The 21,997-nt window shown below is 44.6% G+C and overlaps 4 protein-coding genes and 1 pseudogene across 4 annotated transcripts in view; 3 read left to right on the forward strand and 2 right to left on the reverse strand.

Moving 5' to 3' along the window:
* The window catches only part of casq1b (calsequestrin 1b), a 20,482-nt gene extending 11,625 nt beyond the window's left edge, over nucleotides 1–8,857 (forward strand). The window contains 10 exon segments of the mRNA XM_067261377.1: nucleotides 3,256–3,349; nucleotides 3,965–4,065; nucleotides 4,262–4,373; nucleotides 4,466–4,539; nucleotides 4,739–4,869; nucleotides 5,503–5,548; nucleotides 6,241–6,295; nucleotides 6,534–6,634; nucleotides 7,098–7,172; nucleotides 7,857–8,857. Of these exon segments, the coding sequence (XP_067117478.1) occupies nucleotides 3,256–3,349; nucleotides 3,965–4,065; nucleotides 4,262–4,373; nucleotides 4,466–4,539; nucleotides 4,739–4,869; nucleotides 5,503–5,548; nucleotides 6,241–6,295; nucleotides 6,534–6,634; nucleotides 7,098–7,172; nucleotides 7,857–8,138 (1,071 nt within the window). The 3' untranslated portion in view covers nucleotides 8,139–8,857.
* Nucleotides 8,858–13,670: 4,813 nt separating this feature from the next.
* On the reverse strand, nucleotides 13,671–14,750 carry LOC136967868 (endonuclease domain-containing 1 protein-like). The gene is made up of 2 exons (XM_067261832.1): nucleotides 14,690–14,750; nucleotides 13,671–14,250 (listed from the first exon to the last, which is right to left on the reverse strand). The coding sequence occupies exon 2, from the start codon at nucleotides 14,224–14,226 to the stop codon at nucleotides 13,741–13,743; it is 486 nt and encodes a 161-aa protein (XP_067117933.1). The 5' UTR covers nucleotides 14,227–14,250; nucleotides 14,690–14,750; the 3' UTR covers nucleotides 13,671–13,740.
* Nucleotides 14,751–15,755: 1,005 nt separating this feature from the next.
* On the reverse strand, nucleotides 15,756–17,023 carry LOC136967872 (endonuclease domain-containing 1 protein-like). Its single transcript, XM_067261834.1, has 2 exons — nucleotides 16,775–17,023; nucleotides 15,756–16,335 (listed from the first exon to the last, which is right to left on the reverse strand). The coding sequence occupies exon 2, from the start codon at nucleotides 16,309–16,311 to the stop codon at nucleotides 15,826–15,828; it is 486 nt and encodes a 161-aa protein (XP_067117935.1). The 5' UTR covers nucleotides 16,312–16,335; nucleotides 16,775–17,023; the 3' UTR covers nucleotides 15,756–15,825.
* Nucleotides 17,024–18,698: 1,675 nt separating this feature from the next.
* LOC136968010 (complement C1q tumor necrosis factor-related protein 3-like) lies at nucleotides 18,699–19,288 on the forward strand (annotated as a pseudogene).
* Nucleotides 19,289–20,975: 1,687 nt separating this feature from the next.
* LOC136967736 (complement C1q-like protein 4) lies at nucleotides 20,976–21,956 on the forward strand. The gene is made up of 3 exons (XM_067261651.1): nucleotides 20,976–21,133; nucleotides 21,216–21,344; nucleotides 21,590–21,956. The coding sequence occupies exons 1-3, from the start codon at nucleotides 20,992–20,994 to the stop codon at nucleotides 21,871–21,873; spliced, it is 555 nt and encodes a 184-aa protein (XP_067117752.1). The 5' UTR covers nucleotides 20,976–20,991; the 3' UTR covers nucleotides 21,874–21,956.
* The last annotated feature ends 41 nt before the right edge of the window (nucleotides 21,957–21,997 follow it).

Here is a 21,997-nt window from a genome sequence, read left to right on the forward strand (position 1 = left end):
TCCCCCTGCTCCCCCGCCCCCCGCCCCCCCTGCTCCCCCGCCCCCCGCCCCCCTGCCCTCCACCCCCCCTGCTCCCCCGCCCCCTGCCCTCCTGCCCTCCACTCCCCCCTGCTCCCCCGCCCCCCCTGCCCTCCACCCCCCCTGCTCCCCGCCCCCTGCCCTCCACCCCCCTGCTCCCCCGCCCCCCTGCCCTCCACCCCCCTGCTCCCCCGCCCCCCTGCCCTCCACCCCCCTGCTCCCCGCCCCCTGCCTCACCCCCCTGCTCCCCCGCCCCCTGCCCTCACCCCCCTGCTCCCGCGCCCCCATCAGTCCTGTCTGAGGTAGACAAGACTTCTAACCAGACTCCTTATATAGTTTGTGATATAGCCTAACACCCCCCCCCCCCCCCCGCCCCCCCCTTCTGAACGTTAGCCTCACAGCCATATATACATACGTACCCATGGGAAGCTAATATAGGCTGCCCGGGGGGGGGAGGGGGGGGGGGCTGCATGGCAGAAAGGATGGGAGGGAGTCTTCAGTGTTGAGGTCAGGGGTTTGGTTAGACCAGAGGGTTGTGGAGATGGCACCTGTATTCGTCCCCAAAAATATGGAAAAAAACCTCATCCTTGTCGCAATCCAAGGTCTCAAAAGTTGATACCATTGCGTGGGGTGTGTCTTTCGTAGTCCTCAGGTCACTCGTCCTCCATGTTTGTAGTTCATCATCCCAGCGTGTGCGGGTGCATCAGCGTGGTAGCAAGGATCTCCACCCCAGCTTAGGAGGTGAACGACCTTTGCAGATGCATGACCTTGTCATGTGGAAAAGGTGAATCGTGGATGACCTTGCAGTTTTTGACCTGATAATGACAGTTTTTGTCCTACAGTACCTGAAAAGGTGAATGACAGTGATGTCCCAAAGCACCTGCTGGAGATGAATGTCCTTGCAGTGTTGACCTGATAATCACAGCCTGTGTTGAAGTCTTTGTCCTACAGAACCTGACAAGGTGAATGACAATGATGTCCTGCATTACCTGCTGGGGCTCTATGACCTTGTTGCAGTGCTGACCTGAGTATGGCGGCTTGAATGCCAAACCTTTGTCCCACAGAGCTGGTGAATGACATGTGGTCCTGTGCCCTAAAGCATGACTTCTTTCTGCAGCTGCTCACGAGCCCGGCTGCAGTGACCTACCAGGTACGTCCAGGACCATCGCTGCTCCAGCTGTGTCCGCCGGCCACGCAACACCACGGGCTTCCAGATTGGGGTCGCTGTAGCTACTGGTGGTTCTATCTCTCACTTGGACGTTTGGATGATTAATGTTAAATTCTGACAGGCTAAACGTGTTTCATAGTCCTGTTTTGACAGAACTATGACATTGTCATGAACGAAATCAAGAGATTTGAAGTTAAGTGAAGAAATCAAAGAAATCCCAATCAAGTCGAGTGAGAGAACATCCAGTAGATGTGCAGTTGTGTAGACACTGTTCTGTGACCCCCTTCTCTGCACAAACTGACTCTGAGGCTGGGGCTGGGGTTGAGGCTGGGGCTGGGGTTGAGGCTGGGGCTGGGGTTGAGGCTGGGGTTGGGGCTGGGGTTGAGGCTGTGTGCATCTCAGAGTTTCTGGTCTACAGTCTGTCTGGCAAATGATGTATTCTGTTTAAAATCCTCTTCTCTCTCAAGCAAAGACAATACAAATTAGTATGATCCACCCATCCATTCATCCATCCATCCATCCAATCATCCATCAATCTGGAACATTCTCATGCAAACAGCAAGGCTGGCCTTGCTATGAGAGTTGTCAACTAGTCCCATCAGTTTCATACAGCGTGTAGAAGGGATGGTGGTGGCGGTCATCAGTGACTGATGGGACACAATCTCATAGCTGCTGCGTGATGCTACTGTGCAGACATAACTAGCCGCTCACTGTAGATTCTTGGCAGACGGTTTTCCTGTGTGAATGCTATCTGAGCTGGATTGCTTCTGTCTAGGTACTGGCCATTTCAGATGCTGGTTGAATGGGAACTATTCTTCTTTGAAATAATGGATCATTTTCAACTGTCTGCTTGAGTATGGTAGATGTTGTCAGTTACAGAAAGTTAGCCAGTAATTACAGGGATGTTAAAAGTAATAAAAGGAAGTTAAGCAGTAATAAGGAAGTAGGGGAGACTGTGTGTGTATGAATGTGTGTGTGTGTGTGTATGTGTATGTATGTGTGCTTGTGTGGGTGGGTGTATGTGTGTGTATGTATAAGTGTGTGTGTGTGTGTGTATGTGTGTGTATGTATGTGTGCTTGTGTGGGTGAGTGTATGTGTGTGTATGTATAAGTGTGTGTGTATGTATGTGTGTGTATGTATAAGTGTGTGTGTGTATGTATGTGTGTGTATGTATAAGTGTGTGTGTGTGTGTGTATGTATGTGTGTGTATGTATAAGTGTGTGTGTGTATGTATGTGTGTGTGTGTGTTGGAGCTGAGTGAGTTCACTTCTACTGAGCGTGAGCCCCCTGTTCCTTCTCGCTGCACCTGTCATGTTGCCTCCACCCTTTGACACAGTTGGACCAAGTCCCGCCCCTCCTTTTTACCCGCCTGTCCGCCTCTGCCGCACTCCCATTGGCTGGCGGCGGCTGTCTGTCAATGGCTCCAGTTTCGCACAGAATTAGAAAGTGCAAGGCAGCAATCTAAGGCTTTTGCTTTTAAGGCCTTGAAACAGAGAGGAAATGCCGTGGGCATTGGGTGTATGTAGGAAATATGTGTTTCATGCCATGCATAGAGCTTGTGTATGTGTGATCATGTGTGTGTATTTGGTCATGTATGTCTGTGATTGTGTGTCTGTGGTCATGTGTGTGTGTGATCGTGTGTGTGTGTCTACTATGGAAGTTCTGAACTGTTCTATCTGAAACGAAGGCATTTCTAAACATAAACACATGAATGAGCTGAGCCAATATAACCTGCTTGTTGGCTGAGGCGATCACTGCAAGATGGCAAATCATAACATTCACACTTAGACCCAAAATACTTTGGCTTTTACGTACCACATATTTTCATTGTATACACTTTCTAAATGCACTCCCACCTTTCTCCCTCTCTCACACATCACCTCGTTCTCCCTCCCTCCCTCCCTCCCTCCCTCCCTCCCTCCCTCCCTCCCTCCCTCCCTCCCTCCCTCCCTCCCTCCCTCCCTCCCTCCCTCCCTCCCTCCCTCCCTCCCTCCCTCCCTCCCTCACCCATCACCTCATTCTCCCTCCCTCCCCCCCTCTCCCCTCTCCCCCCCTCTCCCTCCTCCAGCTTGCAGCTCAGGTGCTGGATGATCTGGACGACGAGGACATTGGGTTTGCTCTGGTCGACGAGAAGAAGGACTCAGCCGTGGCCAAGAAGCTGGGTGAGGCCTCGCCCTGACTCAGATATACAGTTACTGTATTTCTATATACTAGATATCTACACACAGATAGGATGGACATAACTGATGTGGAATCTGCATAGTTGCAGCAGAATTGCAGTGGAAAAACAGTCAACGTTAGTAACATAAATCCAGTTAAAAAAGCAATTTTGTACTAAATCAGTACTAAAAGGCCCTTAACCCACCAAATTTCAATAAGTAAATGTGCAAAAGGTACAAAAAAATGTTGCTATCCTAAAGGGCAGCAGGCCTTTTACTTATTCAACCCAATTTAATCACATGCAACAAGCATGACATAACCAGCAATCTTCCTTCACAAGCTCAAAAAAGTTCTCTAATGAGAAATCACATGGAGCTCTGCCCTCTAGTGTTTGCAGGAGGTATTACGTCTTTGTGACCTGAACACAAGGCAGCAGGGGCATAAGAGGGTTTCACAGCACCAAAGATCTCTACAGAAAAAATCCTTGCAAAACTGCTTATTTTAATACTCATATGCTAACCCTAATCGGAGGCCGTGTAAGACAGCATATCTTTAAGAGATCTTTACACAACCCCCTAAACTTGGTCTGCCCCCCCCCCCCCCCCCCCCCCCCCCAGGTCTGGATGAGGTGGAGAGCATCTACATCTTCTCCGACAACGAGATCATCGAGTACGATGGCGAGCTGGCAGCAGACACCCTGGTGGAGTTCTTGTACGACGTAGGTTTAAGACGGATTGTTTCCTCGCGGACAAGAATGCGACGTTGACAGTCGAAACTGGAACGCACGCTACATTTCAAGGGTGGACGGAGACCAACTGGGAGACACAGGACCGTCTCCACCTGTTTACCTCTCATCCCCCCTTCTTCACTCCTCTAACTCCTCCTCCTCCTCCTCTCGTCTCTGTGCCCCGCAGGTGATCGAGGACCCCGTGGAGATCATCGACAACGAGCGGGAGCTGAAGGGGTTCTTCAACATCGACGAGGACATCAAGCTGGTGGGCTACTTCAAGAGCGAGAAGTCTCCTCGTAAGTTACCGCGGTAACGCGGTCAAGGGCAAAGACTGATTCGAAATCTCTCGGCGCTGGGGAAGAAACTGATTTCCCTTCCTCTGTCCCAGACTTCATCGAGTACGACGACGCGGCCGAGGAGTTTCATCCCTTCATCAAATTCTTCGCCACCTTTGACCCCAAGGTACCCTAACCTAACCCGAGTCCAAGTCCAAGTGACATCTGGAGGCCAGGTGCGAGGTTAAAGGATTCCACATTCGTCTTTTGCCGGACGAGAAGCATTCCCACGCCTGTAGATCTGCCTGCCGCTTGGGGTGAAAACCAGTGTTCCCCACAGAAAAGGACCGTTAAAAACGTCTTTGTTCGTCTTGTTCCCCACCCAGATTGCCAAGAGGCTGAAGCTGAAGCTGAACGAGGTGGACTTCTACGAGCCCTTCATGGACGAGCCCGACACCATCCCAGGGAAGCCCTACATGGAGGCGGAGCTTGTGGACTACATTGAGGAGCACGACAGGTGGGGCGAGCAGGAGCAGGACTGAGGAGGGGCGGAGAGGAGACAATCGCTCCTCCCGAGATTTCTGTCGTGGAGGAGAGAGAGAAGGAGAGAGAGGAGAGAGGAGGAGAGAGAGAGAGGAGGAGAGAGAGGAGAGAAAGGAGGAGAGAGAGGAGGAGAGAGAGGAGGAGAGAGAGGAGGACAGAGAGGAGGAGAGAGAGGAGGAGAGAGAGGAGGAGAAAGAGAGAGGAGTAGAGAAAGGAGGAGAGAGAGGAGGACAGAGAAGGAGAGAGAGGAGGAGAGAAAGGAGGAGAGAGAGGAGGAGGAGAGAGGAGAGAGAGGAGGAGAGAGAGGAGGAGAGAGAGGAGGAGAGAGAGGAGAAAGTGGAAGAGAGAAAGGAGGAGAGAGAGGAGGAGAGAAAGGAGGAGAGAGAGGACGAGAGAGAGGAGGAGAGCCTGTCGTGGGTATTCCTCATCTTCTTCGGGGGTTTGGATTGTGGCGTCGAAGCGATTTATTCCTTTATCTTACGCTTTCATCCAAGGCTACTTACAGCTGGAGGGTTTTAACCTTGCGACCTCGTGACCTGCAGTCAAATCTCCCACTGAGCCCCTCAGCAGATACTCAGTGGTTTGTTCATGTTGTTCTCCTTTCCAGACCTACCCTGAGGAAGCTGGAGCCTCACAGCATGTACGAGATCTGGGTAAGATCGCTGAACGCCTCCAACTGAATGTATCAAGGAGTCAGGTGGCTGAGCGGTTAGGGAATCGGGCTGGTAATCTGAAGGTTGCCAGTTCGATTCCTGGCCGTGCCAAATGACGTTGTGTCCTTGGGCAAGGTACTTCACCCTACTTGCCTCGGGGGGAATGTCCCTGTACTTACTGTAAGTCGCTCTGGATAAGAACGTCTGCTAAATGACTAAATGTATCGACCCACATCACACTGGGTTCAGACAGTCGATCTGATTCATTTAGCAGGAGCTTTCACCCAAAGCGACAACCTCTTGATCTGTAATGGGTGTCTTGATCTGCGGTCACCAGTCACCACTGAGCTAGACCGAGCTCTTGTACTGTGATGACTTCCTGCCTGTCCTGTGCTAACTGATCGTTAGATCTGGAACCTTCAGAAAGAATACTGAATAAACTTTGAGTAAATGGTCCAAGAGAACAAATGTGATGTTCTCTGTAAATGCAAGGCCCAAAGAGAACAAATGTGATGTTCTCTGTAAATGCAAGGCCCAAAGAGAACAAATGTGATGTTCTCTGTAAATGCAAGGCCCAAAGAGAACAAATGTGATGTTCTCTGTAAATGCAAGGCCCAAAGAGAACAAATGTGATGTTCTCTGTAAATGCAAGGCCCAAAGAGAACAAATGTGATGTTCTCTTGTTCTCACAGGAGGATGACATCGACGGCGAGCACATTGTTGCCTTCGCTGAGGAGGATGACCCAGGTAATATGGCTTCTCCACTCACAGCACATCCAGCACAGGCATGGTTGGTGTAGCGTGGTGGTCGTTTGTGTGATGCAGCTTCAGTTGACTATGTCTTGATACTGTTGGTTAGCATTATTGTTATCATTGTGATTATTGTCTGTTTTTGACATGGCATGCTAATGGTGGCAAAATCGGTTAATCCATTCAGGGTTGATCAGGCATTCGGTAATAATCTCACCTTTGACCTTTCCTCAAGATGGTTTTGAGTTCCTGGAGATCCTGAAGGAGGTGGCCCGTGAGAACACGGACAACCCTGACCTCAGCATCATCTGGATCGACCCTGATGATTTCCCTCTGGTGAGGGGGAACCAGCCAACTGATTTAATGATCTGACACTGAAAAAAACAAACATTTTTTACAGACCAGGGCTGCGTTTCCCGATAACGATGGATCGTAGCAATGATAGAGCAAAAAACGAAACCATCGATATTTCTTACGTGCGTTTCCCAAACATGCTCGTAAGGAGTAGGCTAATCCATGTGCTTTCAAGAGTTACGAATTTTCAAGATACACTTTAGCTACGATGTCTTTAGGAACGGCCCGTAAAACTAAGATTCGTCCTACGATGGATTCTACGATCAATTTAGGCTTACGACGCTTTCGGGAAACGCACCCCTGGCTACTTCCCCCTCCTTGTCTGTGGGTGAAGTAGCAGGATGGGCACAATGCTGGCCTTAGAAAGATATACAACGTTTCTGTCTGTGAGGAATAACTGTCAAAATGTCCTCTTTCTGTGTCGTCCTTCTCTGTCCTCCTGTAGCTCGTGCCGTACTGGGAGAAGACCTTCGGAATCGACCTGTCCTCCCCTCAGATCGGAGTGGTGGATGTTGAGGACGTAAGGACGACTCTGTCGCGCTGCAAACATTTCCTCTCAAATTAAAACGCAAACTTTTTTTGTACTGAGCTTGCATCTGCTTGAAACAATTACATTTGGCAGTAAGAACATTTCCCTTGAAAGGATTCAAATGTTTTTGTTTGTTAAAGCAAGTCACTAGATAAGACATTTAGACTAGAAACAAGTCGAACTAGACCTAAAAACAAGATTGTCAAACTGCTAGACTGGCAGCGCATGTGAATACAGTCACATGCGCTGTCAGCTTGGAGTTCTTCAGCCCAAACACAGTTTCAATATCTGTCTTGTCTGTTGAGTGAAGTGAAGAAAAGGCTGAAAGAAGCAGCCTAGTTTAGCGTGGCTCCGCAGCGAAAAACACCTTTCGCCACCAACCCAGTCTGGGTATCGATTTCCGACGAGGAGCGTCGTAGCAGCAGCGTGGAACGTGCTAGAAAAGCCCATATCAGGAGTCAGGAGGCTGAGCGGTGAGGGAGTCGGGCTAGTAATCTGAAGGTTGCCAGTTCGATTCCCAGCCATGCAAAAATGACGTTGTGTCCTTGGGCAAGGCACTTCACCCTACTTGCCTCGGGGGGAATGTCCCTGTACTTACTGTAAGTCGCTCTGGATAAGAGCGTCTGCTAAATGACTAAATGTAAATGTCCCTCTCTGTGTGTGTCGTTCCCACAGGCCGACAGTGTGTGGTTGGAGATGGACGATGACGACGACATGCCCACCGCTGACGAGCTGGAGACCTGGGTCGAGGACGTCCTGTCTGGGAAGATTGACCCTGACAACGACGACGAGGATGACGACGACGAGGATGACGATGAGGATGATGACGAGGATGACGACGACGAGGATGATGATGAGGATGATGATGAAGATGATGATGATGATGACGAGGATGACGAGGAAGATGACGATGATGACGATGATGAGGATGATGATGACGATGACGACGATGAATAAATGTTTACAACCGTTTGGGGTTTTGCTCTGCTCTGGCCGACAGTGGCCTGAAGCTCCAGTACTACACCAATATTCTGTTTCCTAACATATTTTCATAAACGCATTGTGATGTCACTTCCCGTTTCCCCCCCCTTACCGCATCCCTTCTAAGGTCTAGTCAGACAATCTAGTGATGATGTCCATCAGTCAGCACCTGTTTTGAGAGTCAGGGCGTGGAGAAAGGCACGGAGGAGAGTTGTGTTTCCTCGCCGGAAAAAATGACAGAAAAAAAAAAAGAATTCACAGTTGAATATTGTCCACCTTGTGTTCTTCAGCCGTGTCTTCCTTGTTCATGGTGTTGTGTCTTTCTCCTCACGGGTCATCTGTGAGTGTGATGGAGGAGAATGGTGTATCTATCTGTAGAAGGAGAAGATTTGTCAGTTCTCGATATCTTCTTGTTGTTCTTCCTCCTGTCACACACACCTGGATCGACCTTCAGACTCCTTGTCGTGTCCCCTGTTCTTCCTCTACCGACAGCCACGTTGTCCACTAGTTAACTAAGAAGAAACTAATACCCTAATTGTGCTATTTTTTTAAGAGAAGGTAACCTGACCTCACTGGAAAGTCTTAAGAATATCAGCTGTTTTGGGAACTAATTAAGATCTTGAAATTCACAAAAAGACGAAATTTACCGTTTATTGTCCAATACTGAAAAGAAAAAAAAAGAATTTAAAAACCAACGAATGTTGCCTGTCGTTATTCCGTTCTTTGTTTGCAACTTTGTATGTATGTGTGCAAATGTGTGCGTGTGTGCAAATGTGTGCGTGTGTGTCTGTGCTTAAATTGCAGGCATTACTCACTGCTGTAACACATCTACTGACACTCACAGACCACTGACCTACATACTCTGAGAAGATGCCTATCAACAAATGAAACACGTAAATCAAATGATTTATTCTAACTTTTTCTCATGCTCTCGTCTCACGTCTGAAATATCACAGGAACACTACCTCAGGCTATGAAACCAATCCATATTGAGGCCAAGGGCAACAGAGTATAGTACTTCATCTGTCTCATGGCATGGTCAAAGGTCACCCGTCCTCAGCATTCTACTCCATTTTGTTCTCTAGGCAACGGTGGCAGCTCTACTGTACTATATTGTGTATAACAAAATAGTTTTTTCCTATTTACAACCAGTATTTGACATTTTATTTTTGTCAGTTATAACCAGAGTAATGATACGTGCAGTCTGGTTTAGTAAACCCTTGTAGTCCCTGACTAATACAGAAGCTCAGTCACTTCTCCTCAGTATATCTTCCTCCATGTCACAAACTTTGTTACTCTTGCTCTCACTCACTCTCATAACTGCTGAAGCTGCAGTTTCCTGGATATAAAAAAGTAAATTATGATCAGTTGTTAAACATTAACTTCACGTATTTATATGCGTGCAAGAACAATATACTGAAAGGCAACAACTGAACAAGCAGTCACTGGAAAAGGAAGGTATGGTTAAATAACTTTTACTATATCAGAGGCTTTCCAAACCATAGTCTTTTTGCCCGTCCTTAAATCGAAATATACTGCTAAATTAAACTTATGTACTAACACAAGAAGATAGTGTTTGGGATTTAAACACATCCGTGTTTTGAAGTGAATTCTCAAATTCTGTCAGTCATCTAGATTGCAGATTGTTGTACATCTATTCACTGTAAAATCTAAAAATCTAAAGATGATCACGCTCAGATTGATGATCAGTTTTTGCTGTGTGTTTGTAGCGCTTGAGAGGCCACATCCGTGTATTTCAATCAGGGGTTCATTTTTTACACAAGTTCATTTCCCTGAACACGCAGGTGCTGCTAACTGTCCAGCCTAACGTACCTGCTTCAGAAATGAATGTCATCAATCCGACTACACCAACATCCCTGCTGCTGTTTCTCCTGAAACAGAAAGAAATACATTTCCGATGACACATCAAAGAAAGAACTCGGACATACAACATCGTCAGTGTTGCTGTACATTTCTTTCATGTAGGCCTAACTAAAGAAAAACAACCGATGCACACGTTTGTCATCTGCCAGAGTTTTATGAGAATTGAGGGACATCAATTACGTACCACAAAGTCATTGTTTTATGTTTTGTAATTTGATTAATCTGGTCTTGAAACAAATTGTGTTTGGCATAGACTTAAGTCACTGTAGGAACACTACTGTGGTGCTATCATACCGAACTTGAAACTGTACTTTGTTTATACCTGTGCTTGACAATTGGCATTGCATAAAAGTCTTTATATACAATAAATTTGATTTTTATGAGACCTGTCTACTCAGTAATATCTAATTGTTCACTCTAAGCTTGAGGGGGGAGGGGTAATTCTGAGTTCCTCTTTACACCCAGTTAAAGGTCCAAAGAAAGGAAACAGTTCCTTGGTAAATCTCTCAGAGAAAGAGAAGGAGTGGATGTGACACCTCTTCTCCACGTTGAAGAAAGCGATATCCGACCCTCCTGTTCTCAGGGTCTTGGGCGACTCCTACACTCCACTGCGGGTTGTTCCCCAGACCAACCTCCCAGTAATGTCTCCCTGAAATGTACCCTGTCTTTCCCAAGACACACTGAACCTTTCCAAACCTTTTGTTTGTACTCTGTCCTGTACCAACCTGTCCACACTTGACAGATGTGTGGTCTTCTGATATGTGCAGGCAGTTATGTGCTGTATTAGGGTCAAAGGTCACCTCCTCTGTAAGTAGAGGATGATTTTCAATACTTGCAATGCTGCATACCTTATAGTACATCACCTCTCTACAAACGTTCCATCTAGAATTATTCAGATGATTAAAAGCTTTAAAAGCCCAGCATGTGTTCATTCTGCTATTTTTAAACACTGTTGCGTGATAATATTATAATGTAAAAAATAACAATTACCTGTACACTCCACCATTAAGTTCCAAACTAAAGAAGAAGAAATAAGGTAAACTTATTTTGCGTTTGCAGATGATCCCCCTGCGCATGATTATTTTACAGTGACTTGATAATTAAGAATAATTGTCATAGCCAGCCAATTCTCTTTTTAATGCTTTCGTTTTTACCCTGTCAGCCAATGGGGAGGCTTCTGAAGTTGATATGTAATCATTTGTATCGTGTCTTACAATACATGGTGTCTGACTCCCTCTAGCGGCGAAATCGCGTGGTGTTGTGCAGACTTGCTGTACAGACTGGGTTATGATAGAGTGCCAGTCTCCATATGTTTGTCTTTATTTACATTTAAATGTATTTCTATAAACACAGGTTTCGGGTTTCCATTTTAGATGACTTCTTTATTCACATTTTTTATCTACCAGAAATACTATCCAAATACATATATATAATGTGAATCATTTCTTTTTATTAAACAGACATTTAATTGGTTCCAAGATTTTTACTTAGTTTGTATTTTATTGTTGATTAATGACAATAGTCAAAAATGTGTGAGTATATGCTTGGGCCTCTCTACTGAACTTGTTAAATCATTAACATTGCCCACCAAACACAAAGAACTGCGCAGTCAGCCCATATTAAGTTTTCAGCCAGCCCTCCAGCTGCAGCAGAGGGAGCGTCTCCACCTGGCCGTTGTTGTTAGGACCCCAGTAACCCTGCGATGTGAACGTACCACCTGCATACAAGCAACAGTAGGCACTCCAGTAGTACTTAGCCACAGCTACCCTACCTTTAATTTCATTAAGATTATCAGGCACCACCCCTGTGACAATGTAGACTTTGGAACAATAGTTATTCAGGTTGAGCATTCTCTCTTCGTGTGACTTCCATCCACCTCGGTTAAAGTGCGCCTCCTGTGGGGCTGCGTTGGTCAGGGTGGAGGTGGCCAGCATAGCCTCATAGGTCGAGGTGTGCTGAACAGGGTACAGATGGCCTTTGTCGTAGGTTGATGCATAGTAGTCATTGTTCATGGCCTGGTGTCCACCCAAGTTACTTGGCGGAATATTATATTTCATCGTGCCCATACACAAACTGGCACCTCCGTCCAGCTAGTCGAACAGGAAGGACAGAGTTGATTGGCTGGGTGTTGAAATTGAGCTTCACACTGCAGTGACATTGTTATGCTTAGTTGACTGAGGTTTACAAACGCCTGCTTGGTAGTGCATGAATAAGGAGATCATGTTTATATTGTGCTTTCTGACTGGCCCCAACTAAAAGTCAATTTAACATTATTATTTATATTTTACAGTCAATTGTATTAATTCAATCATCGCATAAATGAGACACCCCCAAACACATGATAGTGTAGATAGAGATTAAGTCAATGCATATTAATTAAACACAGTATTTCTGTACTGGCCCTAGGTGTAGGATCAGACATTAACATCGTTGTGAAAATCACCTCTCAAATGGCATTTTAGTCAACTGTATTGGAGAAATGAGAGTGCAAGGTGTTTTTGATCTGTTCTATTCAACTGATAATACAATACCTCAGGTTCGGAATACCACTTGTCCTCTCGTTTGGCTCCTCCAGTCCCCAACACATAGGCAGAATACACCGGAATCTTGTTTTTGGTATCGTACAACGTAGCATAGTAGTAAACAGGTTGGCCGTTCTGGAGTAGACACTGACATATTTGCTTGTACCGGTTTTGGTTATTCTGGTCTGCGAGTATTGTAGGGAGAGCTCCATTGAAGAAGAACTGCAGGCAGTTAGTGAAAGAAGTCACTTTTCCTTGAGAAGGAAGAGGGATGAGTAAAGTCAGAAGAAACAAACAGTGGATCTTCATGGTTGTAGTCTGCTGAGGAAAGGAAACGAGAACTCAATATTGTGTTCACTGTCCTTTTCTCCTTATATAGTATACGTGGCAGACATGTAGATATTGTTTATATACGTGGCAGACATGTAGATATTGTTTATATACGTGGCAGATATGTAGATATTGTTTATATACGTGGCAGACAGGTGAGAAGCACGAGGATGGTTTGGAAGCGGACGTCTTTGATCAAAGGTCCCATAATGCACTTGAGAGTAAATATTAAAACGAGAGGCGTCTTTATGTCTTCTTCATATCATGGAACATTTGAACGCAATCCTGTCTGTGCTGACTTTTCCCTCTCGGTAGAAAATCTTCTGTTGTTTACTTGAGTTTACTGTATAATCTTTCCACAAACGTTACAGCCTTCACACTCTGCATTAATCTGAAGGAATTTACTCCACAAGTAACAACATCGTCATTACAGTTATAAGAGCAGCTTTGGCGACAAGGTTTCTTTCTTTCTTGTTCATTTCACTGTAAAAACTAAAACAAACAAAGTGCATTCAATGTCAATATTTACATTTAAAATATCTAGACAAAGGAGTTAAACTTCAATTGTGTCTTACAATACAAGGTGGCTGACTCTGACCTCTAGCAGCGAAATGGCCGAATCTAGGATTCATGTAGAGGAAATTAACAGTATTTGTGACGAGGAATATAATTGATCTGATATAATAATTTAAGTTTTAATCCTGTGGGAGGCTTTTACTATGCACGTTTAATTTATGGGAGAAAATAAAGATCACAAGACTTGGTTCCGAGATTGTCACTGTTTTTATTAGTCAGCAACTTTTTTGAGTGTCATCTTAGACCTTGCTACTGATCTTGTGAAATCATCGACACTTCCCACCAAACACAGAGAACGGCATCCCATAATACCCAGTCAGCCTGGTCTCCAGGTCCCTCAGAGTGAGCGTCTCCACCCGGCCGTTGTTGTCGGGACCGAAGTAGCCCTCCGACGTGAGCGAACCACCGGTCTCCAAGCAACAGTAGGCACTCCAGTAGAACCGTGCCACTCTGACACCATTCCCGATCTGCGTGTTCCCTGGCACGACCCCGGTGACGACGTGGGCCCGGGAGCACCTGCCCCCCAGGAGCGGGGCCAGGCCCTCCTCATGCCTCCTCCACTGGCCACGGTTGAAGCCCGGGTCCTGGGGGGCGGCGTTGGTCAGGGTGGAGGTGGCCAGCATGGAGGCCTGGGTGGAGGTGTGGTGGACCGGGTACAGGTGGCCCTTGTCGAAGCCTGAGCCGTCGTAGTCCTTCCCCACGGCCTGGTTCCGACCCCTGTCTATGGACGGAATGTGGCTCAGGCCGCCCATGCATGTGCGCACACCTCCGTCAAGCTACAGGAAGTACAGGAAGGACAGAGTTCATTGGATCATTGGGTGTCGAGACTGTGTTTCACGCTACAGAGAGGTGGCTGCATGGGCTTGGACATGCATGAATAAGTAGATAATGTCATAGTGCATGAAAATGTAAGGAATGTAGTCAGACACCAGGAATAATAATATGATAATGTAAATAGACATATTAGTAGATATTGGTCCATTTTAATTACACATACAGTATATACCTATACTTTGGGTATTGCTGAACAATTCTAATGCATTATCCCTTAACAGGTCCTGTGTTATATCTAGACTGCACATACAAAGCATCATTGTGCCCATTTCTTTACATAAAACTCTCTGAAATGCGCTCTCGACCTGCATCTTGAAGAACTGTTTGGAAGAGATGACAGTGTGTTTTAGATCTGTTCTTTTTCAGCTGAGAACACAGTACCTGGGGTTCGACATACCACCTGTCCGTCCGATCGACGTCTTGGTGCTGAAACTCATAGGCAGAATACACCGGAATCTTGTTTGCGGTATCGTACAGCGTAGCATAGTAGTAAACAGGTCTGTCGTTCTGGTCCAGTAGACACTGACATATTTGCTGGTACCTTTTTTTGTTTTGTATGTCCACAAGTATTGTAGGGGCAACTCCGTTGACAAAGAACTGCCTGCAGTTACTGAATGAAGTCACTTCTCCTTTAGAAGGAAGAGGGATGAGTAAAGTCAGAAGAAACAAACAGTGGATCTTCATGGTTGTAGTCTGCTGAGGAAAGGAAACGAGAACTCAATATTGTGTTCACTGTCCTTTTCTCCTTATATAGTATACGTGGCAGACATGTAGATATTGTTTATATACGTGGCAGATATGTAGATATTGTTTATATACGTGGCAGACAGGTGAGAAGCACGAGGATGGTTTGGAAGCGGACGTCTTTGATCAAAGGTCCCATAATGCACCTGAGAGTAAATATTAAAACGAGAGGCGTCTTTATGTCTTCTTCATATCATGGAACATTTGAACGCAATCCTGTCTGTGCTGACTTTTCCCTCTCGGTAGAAAATCTTCTGTTGTTTACTTAAGTTTACTGTATAATCTTTCCACAAACGTTACAGCCTTCACACTCTGCATTAATCTGAAGGAATTTACTCCACAAGTAACAACATCGTCATTACAGTTATAAGAGCAGCTTTGGCGACAAGGTTTCTTTCTTTCTTGTTCATTTCACTGTAAAAACTAAAACAAACAAAGTGCATTCAATGTCAATATTTACATTTAAAATATCTAGACAAAGGAGTTAAACTTCAATTGTGTCTTACAATACAAGGTGGCTGACTCTGACCTCTAGCAGCGAAATGGCCGAATCTAGGATTCATGTAGAGGAAATTAACAGTATTTGTGACGAGGAATATAATTGATCTGATATAATAATTTAAGTTTTAATCCTGTGGGAGGCTTTTAATATGCACGTTTAATTTATGGGAGAAAATAAAGATCACAAGACTTGGTTCCGAGATTGTCACTGTTTTTATTAGTCAGCAACTTTTTTGAGTGTCATCTTAGACCTTGCTACTGATCTTGTGAAATCATCGACACTTCCCACCAAACACAGAGAACGGCATCCCATAATACCCAGTCAGCCTGGTCTCCAGGTCCCTCAGAGTGAGCGTCTCCACCCGGCCGTTGTTGTCGGGACCGAAGTAGCCCTCCGACGTGAGCGAACCACCGGTCTCCAAGCAACAGTAGGCACTCCAGTAGAACCGTGCCACTCTGACACCATTCCCGATCTGCGTGTTCCCTGGCACGACCCCGGTGACGACGTGGGCCCGGGAGCACCTGCCCCCCAGGAGCGGGGCCAGGCCCTCCTCATGCCTCCTCCACTGGCCACGGTTGAAGCCCGGGTCCTGGGGGGCGGCGTTGGTCAGGGTGGAGGTGGCCAGCATGGAGGCCTGGGTGGAGGTGTGGTGGACCGGGTACAGGTGGCCCTTGTCGAAGCCTGAGCCGTCGTAGTCCTTCCCCACGGCCTGGTTCCGACCCCTGTCTATGGACGGAATGTGGCTCAGGCCGCCCATGCATGTGCGCACACCTCCGTCAAGCTACAGGAAGTACAGGAAGGACAGAGTTCATTGGATCATTGGGTGTCGAGACTGTGTTTCACGCTACAGAGAGGTGGCTGCATGGGCTTGGACATGCATGAATAAGTAGATAATGTCATAGTGCATGAAAATGTAAGGAATGTAGTCAGACACCAGGAATAATAATATGATAATGTAAATAGACATATTAGTAGATATTGGTCCATTTTAATTACACATACAGTATATACCTATACTTTGGGTATTGCTGAACAATTCTAATGCATTATCCCTTAACAGGTCCTGTGTTATATCTAGACTGCACATACAAAGCATCATTGTGCCCATTTCTTTACATAAAACTCTCTGAAATGCGCTCTCGACCTGCATCTTGAAGAACTGTTTGGAAGAGATGACAGTGTGTTTTAGATCTGTTCTTTTTCAGCTGAGAACACAGTACCTGGGGTTCGACATACCACCTGTCCGTCCGATCGACGTCTTGGTGCTGAAACTCATAGGCAGAATACACCGGAATCTTGTTTGCGGTATCGTACAGCGTAGCATAGTAGTAAACAGGTCTGTCGTTCTGGTCCAGTAGACACTGACATATTTGCTGGTACCTGTTTTTGTTTTGTAAGTCCACAAGTATTGTAGGGGCAACTCCGTTGACGAAGAACTGCCTGCAGTTACTGAAAGAAGTCACTTCTCCTTTAGAAAGAGGAGCGAGGATGATAGTTAGAAGAAATAAACAGTTGATCTTCATGGTTTGGTGGTCAGCTATACTGAGAAGAGAGGATCTGGTCAGTTAACTGAAGTTCTCAGGGGAGAGGTCAATGATTTGGGTCATTTTTATCAGTTTCACACAAGCCCAAGGAGGCCCTAGTTAGCACCAAATGCTGATAAAGTACAGGGAAAAGATAACCATTTCCAGATGTTTTGTTTTTTTACACCATAGAACACATATTCACAAATATCTGGCATGGCCAACTTTTCAAAGGCAGGACCATTCTAATCAATGTCAATAAATAGACTTGTGTATTTATGTGTTTAGATGACTTTTAAGCACTTTTTGTGTTCATGTCAAAATACTATTTAAGTATCATATAATGATAATTATGTTCTCACTAAGCAAACCCTTCTATCCAAAATGACATGCAAGGGGGGATTTTAACATGCAACTTCTAGATCTGCAGTCAAATGCTCAAAATCAAATTCTCTACCCACTGGCTGTACCTTATCATTCACCTATGTTGCAGTTGCCAAGGTGTGAAGTGGTCGTGGTTATGTCACTGCGTACAATATGTTAAAGGGAAGGTATCTCATGAATGTCCCAACATGTGCCGTGTTTGCCAACCAGTCAAGGACACTTCTGGTGCAAGACCAAAACGTTTAATGATTGCCAATGGGGTATTTACTGGAATGAGACCCAAGGGCGTAGGTTTGATTTTCGCATGGGTAATGACATCAAACGTTGAAGCCTACTAAAAGAAAATGGCATTCATTTGAGTGCAAATACAGTTTTTTGAGCTTTATGTACTATAAACATTATGTTTCACCCTGCGTTTTTTGGTCGGGACAATTTGTCCCGTTTTTTTTTGGGACATGGTCGAAGCAATCCTACTAAATTCTGTCCCAACTGTCATCTTGACCCACCTCTCAGCTTACTCAAAGAAAATACATTAGCAGAACTTCAGTTACAGGTCATTAAAACTGTACATTGATCTTTACAGTATGTTCTCATGTGATTTAATATGACACTTTGACACTCATTGCTAAGGGAGCAATGATTCTCATGCCAATTTCACTTTTGACTTGTTTGTATGGCCTTTCATATCTGATTGTTGCCAACTTTCATATCCACTATAATTACTTATCTCCTTGTGGTATAGAATAACCTATTTTAGTTTTGTTTATTGGGTTCATCCATGTCTAGTTAGTGGATATTAACTTCAGCTATGGCTCTTTATCAATTGATTTATTGGACGGTAAAAAAAATAACCTACTTCCCCCTGCAGTGTAGACACTGGATAATGATCTCATGTTGCAGACAATGATCTGTATGTTCAGGGGCAACCTTTGCCAGGCATTTCTGGTAAATTACTGGTATGCTGGTAGGGCTTTATACACACAGTATGCTGCTATGTCAATAAGTAATAGTCCAGGAAATAAAAGTACATTTTCGTTATAAAAGGAGAGACTTTTTCTCGGGGAACAATTCAAGGTGTTTGAGAGCCAACAGAATCGTGTTGAAGATGAAGAACTTCTCCTGTTTGCTGGTGTTGCTTTTCTGTGGTCTGTCTGCCGCTCTGGAAGACCGCGAGTCGACACAAGATACGCAGTTTAACTCCACAGCATTGGAAGACAGGCCGAAACTTCGAGAAAGCATGGAAGACAGGCCGAAACTTCTAGAAAGCATGGAAGACAGGCTGAAACTTCTAGAAAGCCAAGTTGATCAGCTCCGAAAGAAAGGTAAAAGGGAGAATTTCAAGGAAACTTTATTGTTTCTCGATGACAACACAAGCTAATTGTAATGATGTGGCTTTGTTTCTCATAGAGAGAACACGGGTCATCTTCTCTGCTGCGGCAGGAGGAACTGGAGCAATTGGTCCTTTCAACGTTGACACCACAATTTTAAATGGACTGTACAGATTACCACGGAAAGTGTTTATTTTAAAAAACCTCTCTCTCCACAGGAATCTTTACCGCCCCAGTGAAAGGGGTGTACTATTTCTGCTACTTCTATCATGCAGGAGGTCATGAGATAGCAGTGTTATTACTACATAAGAATGGAAAACGAATCGTCACCACGTCAGATCATAAAACTGACGATACTGCTGACAACGGGGGCAACGCAGTGACCCTGGAGCTGAACGAGGGAGATGGGGTCTATGTGGTCATGGCTGCTCATTCTCACGTTTGGGGGGATGGCTTTCACCACACCACTTTCAGTGGCTTCCTCCTCAGTAGTGGCTAGGATATAGCAGTCTGTTTATTTCAGAATGCATAAACTTCCTGCTTAGCTGACATTCATGCATCTTTTAAAGAATAAAGTCTTCACACAAATACATTGATGTTGTTTTTATTCATGATGGACCTGCAACGTCTTAATCTGCAGTCAAATGCTTTAACCACTGAGACATACAATCCCCTAGTTAACGGAACACGTTGAGTATCTTTTTCATCCATTCTTCTTTGCTTTTGTTTCAATAATGTGCTATTCCACCTTGCTGTACTTTAGCCTGTTTAATTCAGTGATACCTAAAAGTCACATGATTTTTATGAGAATCAATAATTCATTGAAAAACTGAACACCAATGCACTTAACTATAAAACGTAATTGATTTTTTTTGCATATATCTTCATTGTACATTATCAGCAGAATGTTAACTCTTTGTCAGTTAATTTATTGCATAAATTACCACATGAACCTGCAGTGTAGACACACTGTGTTGATTGTCTTACCAGTCACTAAAGTTCAGGATCAACATTATTTATTGAAACATTACTTGGCACTGGGCATACAAACAGTGACAGAGCAGCATACTGTCTGGTTATGCCAGTTTAGCAGTCATTTCCCTCAAATGCTCGGCAGAAATAATGTTGATCCTGAACTCTACTGACTGGTAAGACAATCAACACAGTGTGTCAACACTGCAGGTTCATGTGGTAATGTATGCAATAAATTAACTGACAAAGAGAAGTTAATATCCACTTACTAGACATGGCTAAACCCAATCAACAATAAAATAAAGCTTGTTCTATACCACGAGAAGATAAGTAATAATAGTGGATATAAAAGCTGAAATCAAACAAACACGAAAGAGTACTCTAAAATCTCTGTCTCCATCAACAATGAGTTATACAACTAAGTTGTATAATACTGTAACATTTGTCAGCAAACTGTATTGATCTAGGTAAAGTTTAATGACCTGTAACAAAAGTTATCCATGGGTTTAAGGTGCAGAAGGATTTGGCAGTAGCAGGGGTACTTTCTGCAAAAGGCTGCCAATTTCAGAACTTCCCATTGTAACTGATATGAGCTGAACGAGCCATCGTCATGTACAAGTAGACGATGGTCAGTGATGTGAAATACTGCTGATGTGACCCTGCCCTCAGCTTAATCAAAGAAAAAATTAATACAAAATCAAGTTCAAGAGGCTAGAATGTGGGGGAGGGAGACTGGCTTGTTACAGCCTTTTGCAGAAAGTACCCCTGCTACTGTCAAATCCTTCTGCACCTTAAACCCATGGATAACTTTTGTTACAGGTCATTAAACTGTACATAGATCAATACAGTTTGTTGACAAATGTTACAGTATTATGCAACTTAGTTGTATAACTCATTGTTGATGGAGACAGAGATTTTAGAGTAGTCTTTCGTGTTTGTTTGTTTTCAGCTTTTATATCCACTATTATTACTTCTCTTCTTGTGGTATAGAACAAGCTTTATTTTATTGTTGATTTTGTTTAGCCATGTCTAGTAAGTGGATATTAATTTTGTCAACATGTTTTTGCCAAGTATTTCAGGTAAATGACTGCAACACCGGTAGAGAATGTATGCTGCTCTGTCAATAAGTAATTTGACAGAAAGAAAAACTGGCAGTTGCTTTATAAAAGGAGAGACTTCTTCTCGGGGAACCATTCAAGGTGTTTGAGAGCTAACAGAATCGTGCTGAAGATGAAGAACTTGTCCTGTTTGCTGGTGTTTCTGTTCTGTGGTCTGTCTGCTGCTGAGGTAGAATTGACACAGCTTCCCTCCTCAACCTTAGAAGACAGGCTGACACTTCTAGAAAGCCGAGTTGATCAGCTCCAAAAGAAAGGTAAAAGGGAGAATTTCAAGGAAACTTTATTGTTTCTTGACAACACAAGCTAATTGTAATGATGTGGCTTTGTTTCACACAGAGAGAACACGTGTTATCTTCTCTGCTGCGGCAGGAGGAACTGGAGCAATTGGTCCTTTCAACGTTGACACCACAATGATTTACAAAACCGCCATCACTAACATTGGCAATGCCTACAATTCAAATACAGGTACATTTGATCTAATTACATCAACATTCTTACAGTATTCAAATAATTGTTCAGATTTTCCTTAAGTAAACAAAATAATAGGAAAAAACAGAACAATTTACGAACCAGCTTTGTTCCTCAAAGAAATCAGTTTTAGACTAGTAGGAACAGCAGAAGGTCAGACAGATATTCTATCGAGACAACTTAATATTTAACCTTTTAAATGGACTGTACAGATTACCACAACAAACTCTCTCTCTCCACAGGCATCTTTACCGCCCCAGTGAAAGGGGTGTACTATTTCTGTTTCTTCTATCATGCAGAAGGCCGTGAGGCAGCCCGGTTATATCTATACAAGGATGGAAAATACATCACCATGACGTCAGATCACCAAAATAATGCTGATACTGCTGACAACGGGGGCAATGCAGTGATCCTGGAGCTGAACCAGGGGGACCCGGTCTATATAGTAATGGCCGCTGATTCTCACGTATGGGGGAACGCCTTTGACCACACCACTTTCAGTGGCTTCCTCCTCAGTGCTGACTAGGATGTAGCAGTCTGTTTATTTCAGAATGCATTTCCTGCTTAGCTGACAATAATGCAATAAAGAACAAAGTCTTAGCACAAATACATTGATGTTGTTTGTATTCATGATGAACCTGCAACGTCTT

Source organism: Osmerus mordax, chromosome 23 (genome assembly GCF_038355195.1).
Source record: "Osmerus mordax isolate fOsmMor3 chromosome 23, fOsmMor3.pri, whole genome shotgun sequence".
NCBI lineage: Eukaryota > Metazoa > Chordata > Actinopteri > Osmeriformes > Osmeridae > Osmerus > Osmerus mordax.